The sequence below is a fragment of the Pundamilia nyererei genome, unplaced genomic scaffold, assembly GCF_000239375.1.
Source record: "Pundamilia nyererei isolate P.nyererei 1_Seehausen unplaced genomic scaffold, PunNye1.0 scaffold00294, whole genome shotgun sequence".
Classification (NCBI taxonomy): Eukaryota; Metazoa; Chordata; class Actinopteri; order Cichliformes; family Cichlidae; genus Pundamilia; species Pundamilia nyererei.
This window is the reverse complement of record NW_005187695.1, coordinates 8,809-15,782: the sequence shown is the minus strand read 5'-3', so window position 1 is coordinate 15,782 and position 6,974 is coordinate 8,809. Positions and strand designations below refer to the sequence as shown.

Below are 6,974 nucleotides of genomic sequence, written 5' to 3'. Positions count from 1 at the left end.
TTTAAAGGTTCTTCAATGAACCACTGAAAGAAATGGTTCTTCAAAGAACCATTGTTTGAAAGGTTCTTTGTGGCACCAAAAAAGGTTCTTCTATGGCATCAGTCTAAAGAACCACTTTTGGTTCCAGTTGGCACCTTTATTTTTCTGAGTGCAGGGCCTTTGATTGTACTTCCTTTTCCAATCGTGTGAACATTTTAAAAGAAGTCACATGTTTAACAACCCTGGTCAGTTTATGAAAAAAAATATAAAAGAATATTTTTCATGTCTATGTTAAAGTTTCTTTCTAAAGTGTTTTTCTTTTGTAAAACAACAAAAAAAATTTATAAAAATAAAAATATCATAAAGGAATCATACACCAGCATGTATCTAAATTTTCGATTACAGATTCAAACTTACTCAGCCATTGTTGTTGTTGTTGTTGTTTTTGCCATGGTTGTTGATCAATGGTCATGAGAATTTGCATAATTATGATTAAGGAACTGACCTCCCAGTCCTTTGTTCCTTCAGTGGGCTGGTTTCAGTCATTATGCAAATGTCCTGTTTATAAGATTGGGGAAACCTGCAGTCAGCTGAGACTGAAGACGTCACCTGGATGATGACGAAACGTTTCTCCCACAAAACGCTATGTCCAGATGAACAGAATCAACTTTTGGAAATACTCAGCCATTAGCATTAAAATAATGTGTTTCATGCTTTGGCCATGTAATCACTTTCATCACCTTTCAATACATCACTTATGGATGTGTTTTTTTCAGTAACTGCAGCTAATTTTTCGTCTCGACTGAGAGAGCAGATGGTTATTTTCCTTCATTCGTCCTGGCCGTGTTACTCTTTTTTTGATTCAGCTTATTCTGTGTACACACACACAGCTATACATATACAAACAGTTGTGTATAAGCTTTGCGATATCTTTGCTACAGGACAAATCCAATTCCATAAGCACGACTTTGTCAGCACTACTAAGATGGCCATTTCTACTCCTGTTGTAAGTGAAAGGGGATTTCCTGATATCATCAAAGCTCATGGTAAGATCCTGCACAGAGAGGTCTCTGTGTGAAAGAGTCACTATGTAAAGTCCTTTCTCACATACTTTGGCCAACCAGTTGACAGTTAGTACACTGTGTTAACCGGTGAATAGTCGAGGATACATGCTACTGGGAACATGGGAAGACATTGAATTTTTTCTTCCATTAAGATTAAACTATTTTATCTATAATACCAAGTAGACTTACATTTATGTTGCATTTCACAGCGTTTAATGACTAGACTACATTAGATTAGATGAAACTCTATTAATTCCTTGGATTGGTTCCGCCGGGAAATTCAGTTTAATCCCTCGACGTGACAAAATAGACCAAAAACGTGGATTGGGTTTTACAAGTTAGATGCATATTTCTTGGCAGTAACTCTTGCCTCTTTCATGACACAGTGACTTATCATCATGCAAAACAATCATTTGTAACATATTGTACGAATGTACACCATCAAAATCGATTGTTTGTATACAGTTTGAAAGCTATAAAAATATTTCTGTGTTGTACTCCTAATGGCTTGCCTCAGTTGGTTTAATTCTTTTTATAGTAAACCGATATATAGACTAAAAACATGTTGGGACCAGGGAAAGAAACTCATCTTAACTCATAAAACAAAGAGAAGTGGAGAGAACTCCAAAACTAAACTGTTTTTCAGGGTCACTAATGCTGATTGCCTGGATGACCACGGGAACACTGGGAATGATGGTTGCCCGGTATCTGAAAACAATGGCCAAGGGAACAACAATGTGCAACAAAGATCTCTGGTTTGTGGTGAGTCATCATAGAAAAAAAACATACTAAGAAAATATTAAGTATTATATGTCAGATATGTTAGACTTTTAAGACAGTTGGTCCAAGCTTAATCTTATTTGGGAACTGTTGATTTTGTATATGTTTGGCTTGCTTAATATCATGTTGTATTCTTTATGTTCCTCCAGGTCCATGTTGGAGTAATGCTTCTGACGGTAGCAGCCACAATCATTGCTTTCATCCTCATTTTCGCTCATACTCGGGACTGGTCTGGGGTTGGTACACTAACTCTGCTAGTATCAGAATTATTACAGTTTTATATTTTTTAATTACAGATCAATCAAACAACAAAACTGGCTTTACCTATGTAACACACTATTATTTGCCAGTAAATAACGATTTTTATGATATGAACTTGGTCCTAGTGTCGAAGTTCACAAAGGTTTTGGTTGGAATTACTGAATACAAATTATTGTTTATTTGATACATGAATCCAAATATCCTTCAGATTTTATTGTACCACATTTGAGTCTCCTTTAATACCAGCTTTAAAATGTTCTGCAATTAGTAAATCTACGGACAAGATACTGAGCCTTGAGATGCACCGTGTGTGTGTGTATGTGTGTGTTTGTGAATGTTACAAAAGCACTTAGGCATAGATAAAAGTGCTAAATTAAGTGTATAAGCCGTGAGACCAGTTTTCCCGTGCTTCACTCAGGAACGTCAGTTTGAAAAGGAGAAAGAACTTTACGGGACTCCGATGTGAAAAGATGTAACAAAAATTTTATTCTACAGTTTGCATCTTACAGGAGTGGTCAGGTTTAACTTATCCTCAACAAAATAACCTACTACGGTAGGAAAACCGTGTGGCTCTGTTCTACCCTGCTGCCGTATAGCTTATGCCGTGTTAACTCTTTTTCTCTCTCCCCCCTCCCGCACCGCATGCGCTAATTTGCATACATCCGTGATGCCCGGATTTTACTATAAACACGAGTCTTTAAGGCACATGTATTCATTATTTTATTGCTGTATTGGTTTGGTTACGTAGCACCAAACCAATACAGCAATAAAATAATTTTAGTTCCACCATAAACATGCATTTACTTCTTAAATTATTAATTACACAACCACGCTTAACAACAGCGAAATATAAATACTAAAACATATGAACTATCTTAACTTGGCTCCCACATTAAGTGTGTTTGTGCATGGATAACCAACGGTAGTACTAGGAAATGCTCAACCCAAGGATATATATGACTGGCTATTAGGATTGATAAAGTCCAAAATAGCACTATTTTTGTGTACCCTCATGTAGGATCTATTCAATTCATTTCAACTTTATTTATATAGCGCCAAATCACAACAACAGTCGCCTTAAGGCGCTTTATATTGTACAGTAGATCCTACAATAATAGATACAGAGAAAAACCGAACAATCATACCTCAGAATCTTCGTTCCACACTTGCTTGTGGAGTCTATCGGAAGCACTTTCCTTAGCAATGCTGTTGGATACCTCGATACTTTGTAAGCTAACTAAGTTCGGTTATGGAGTTAAAATTTCCAAGGACCGTTGATCTTTATTTCAGGCATGCTTGCTGTTGACTATAGAACAGTAATCAGGATCGAGGAAGTCATGAAAAAGTGATCTAGTGACTTTTGTCTTTGCCTTTAGGCGCTGAGCATTAATTTTACCTCCATCTGTCTTGTGTGTGATCTGGATGGCTGTATTTAAGTCTTTGAAAGCAGAGAGAAGCAACATCTAAAACGGAAGCTGAAGAGTGTTGGAGCATCCTTGCTTGACTTGAGTGATGGGAAACTCATCATCATCTCAGCCAATGACCAGTCTTGTATTTACACCATCATGAAAGAATCTGATTACTTTTTCCATCTGGGGAGGGATTCCTGTTCAGAAAATAGCGTCATACCCAAGATTGTGGGCATGACGCTAATGTTGAACACCTTAACAAAGAGGTTTTACAGATGCATATTGTGTTTCTTACATTTCTTTTGGATCTATCTTGCGGCGAGCATTATGTCAACAGTGCCTCTGCTCTGGGGGAAACTGCACTGGCTTTCTGGTAGTGTCCCTTCTGAAGATAGGTATTCAACCTTTTTAAAATCACCTTATAGAGGATCTTGCCTGCTTGATAGTTGACACAACAGGACTTTTCACCTTTGCCTTTGTGCAGCTGCACTATTCTGGCATCTTTCAGATCTTGGGGTAAATAGTCATCCTCACACCACATAAAAGGAAGTGAGTAGGAAGGTGCTTTATAAGTACCGATCCATTTACCGTTTAAGACCCACAGACTTGTGTCCTCTGAGTTATCATGCAGTTTGTCACTGTGTTTTTAATTTCATTAAAAAATTTGCTTATCATTAAAAACTCCTTTGCAACCAGAGATAATTACACCTTACAGTAATTTAAGCGATGTAAATTAAACATTAAACAATACTATACAACACAGATCAAAAGCACAGCCAACATACTGGAAGATATTATTAAGTAAGTCTTCTTAATAGTAATGGTAATTATTAAAAACAGCATCTCTATAAAATCAAAGTATCATTTTAATTTTTTATTCGTCTTGACATTCTTTAAACACTCTCTGTAGTTACGTGTTTCCACTGTCAGACTGATATTTACATCATCATGATTACCAGTGTTAATGCTGTTGGTTTCCAGGGAGCACATCCAGTGTTGGGTTGTCTGGTTATGATCCTCTCCTTCTTCCAGCCTATAGTGGCTATGCTGCGCTGCGGACCACAGCATCACCTGTATGTATCAATCTGTGTGTGCTTCTAATTTAATTTACTATGGCATGCCAACACACATTTTAGAGTTCAATGACTGTTTTCCACACATTATTGTTTTTTAGTACACTTATTTGACAAATTTTGGAAACACCATCAGCCAAAAGCATGGGGCAGCACCTGCTTAATGACTGCATTCACTGTTCACTCGTTTCAGTGTAGTTGATAACCTCTGATAGCTCTGTTCATATTTCTTCCATAAATATCATTACAATTTCAAATCTTTTCCATCTTTTCTCACTGGCACTTTACTGTTCAGTGTACCAAATGTTTAGTTATTTCACTGAATGGCTGTAGCTTTGGAGGCCATGCTCCATGCTTAGCCCCAGTTAAGTGACTGTGAAGAAGGAGCCACCATCATGGATTGAACACTGAACAGTTCAGCCAATCTCCCAGTGTCACCAATATAACCATCCGCCCAAAATACTAAATAAGCATACATATCCATGAATGAAGTCATTTCTCCAAAGGGAAACAAAACTTTTTTCTCAATGGAAACACTCATATCTCATATCTACAAGACCTCGCAGTACCTTATTATCCTAACAGAACACTTTGCTGTCAGACTGGCTGTTTTTCCTAGAGTTTCAAAAGTAGGTATAGGAGGCTGCTGCTTTCAGCCCCCTCTACCATGAAACCAGCTCTCAGAAACAGCAACCCTCTCTACTTTTAATTTTAGGCCTAAAATTTTCTGTTTTGTTATAGCTTTTACTTGGGGCTTAATCAGGTGACCCAGAACCATCCGCTGGTTATGATGCAATAAGCTTAGGATGCCGGGTGATGCACTGAATCTTCTTCACAGATCTCTTTTCACTGTGTGTTTGTCCACCACTGCTGCTTCTGTCAAGCAAATGATATGTGCTGTCCTTTCTTTCTTACACTGACTTCAGCAGTTTATGTTTTCATATTTATTCTCTTTTGTTTGACAGGCGGTATCTATTCAACACATCACATTTTTTGAATGCAGTGATAATAAAATCTTTAGCCGGTAAGCCTTTGTTTTACTTCATGCTGTTCTGCACTCTTTTATAAATTCTAATTTATTTTCCAAAGCAGACACACCGTCACCCATGCTGTTGGTCTTAAATATTTGTTTCTTTGTGTTACACAGTGGGAGCCATATTTACAGGCCTGAACTTGATTGACAGCAGTGATGGATGGTTAATGAAAGTCATGGGTGGCTTTCTTGCCTGGGAAGCTCTCTTTTACATCATGTTGGAGGTTCATAATGGGAAATCTAAGGAGAAAGGTAAATCTTTGTTTTTCCTCATTATAAGTAATCATCACTTAGAAAAGTGCATGTAAAGGTTAAAGGTTTTTTCTCCTCCTCATCTCATCATTCTAGTACAAAAAAAATCTTTTTTCTCTTTTTTTTCAGAACTTTTCCTGAAAAGTTTTCTGACAAAGTCTAATCAACCTTACTGTTCTATAGTGTGACCCCTCTCAAAACATGCTCCTCTGAGGGACATTCATTCTTTCTAGGAGTATTCCAGATTTGCCTCCTCTCTTAAGTCTTTTCTATTTTAGTTTTCAGTCCAATATTGGCCTCCCTCCCTTACAGTAATGTCTCTTTTTCAGTCATATTTTAAACTACACTTAAAAAGCTTCATTATTTCATGACATGAAAAGGGAACAGGCCTTTACTTGGCCATTGAACTGTTTGTTAGTCTAGTATAGGCCAAAAGAAACTGGGAGCGTGTATATGGCTAAATGGTTAATGTAATTGTTGATGCATTATTATTATTATTATTATTATTATTATTATTATTATTATTATTATTATTATTAAAAGAAATGTAATCACATATTTTATGATTTTAAACTGTTTAAATCATATGTAAATGAATATGTAAACAAATTTAAAATGAAATGAAAGCTGAAATCAAATAACTTAATCTACCGGTATAAATCAAATAATTAAAAACAAGCCAGAACTAATCTGAAGTAAACTGAAAAATAAGATTCAGATGAGGAAACACTCTGGGGGTTGGTTGTGCCCTTTTTAACTGTTGTTTCTTCTCTGGATTTCAGGCAGTGCTACTGTAGAAGTGGAATCAGAATCGGTAAGTTGAAAGAAATATAAAAGCAATTAACAATTAATCACCATAACACTGCAATGATCTTTTAATTGAATTACATTGTTTTGTTAGGTAAAAATTGATGGTCTGCTGATCGGTCTGTTCTTTCTGGGAAACATTTGCTTTTTGGTGGCACTTTTGGTTGGAATTGGGGTGAAATAAGAGCCCCAAAAGAATTGTCTGAAGAATTGTTTCTTTTCTTTTGGTATTTTATCCAAATACACCTGATGGGATATTGTGCACTGAAAGTTTGGACCCATTGAGATTGTTTTCTCTTTTTTTTTTTTTTTTTTT

General features: G+C 36.4%; 1 protein-coding gene across 1 annotated transcript in view; it reads left to right on the top strand.

Moving 5' to 3' along the window:
* Positions 1-6,957, top strand: part of LOC102200732 (putative ferric-chelate reductase 1) — a 13,113-nt gene extending 6,156 nt beyond the window's left edge. Inside the window, exons 8-15 of the mRNA XM_005750935.1 lie at positions 921-1,025; positions 1,690-1,805; positions 1,973-2,059; positions 4,475-4,566; positions 5,532-5,590; positions 5,714-5,851; positions 6,634-6,665; positions 6,753-6,957. Of these exons, the coding sequence (XP_005750992.1) occupies positions 921-1,025; positions 1,690-1,805; positions 1,973-2,059; positions 4,475-4,566; positions 5,532-5,590; positions 5,714-5,851; positions 6,634-6,665; positions 6,753-6,842 (719 nt within the window). The 3' untranslated portion in view covers positions 6,843-6,957. The remainder of the gene's footprint in view (positions 1-920; positions 1,026-1,689; positions 1,806-1,972; positions 2,060-4,474; positions 4,567-5,531; positions 5,591-5,713; positions 5,852-6,633; positions 6,666-6,752) is intronic.
* Positions 6,958-6,974: the final 17 nt, after the last annotated feature.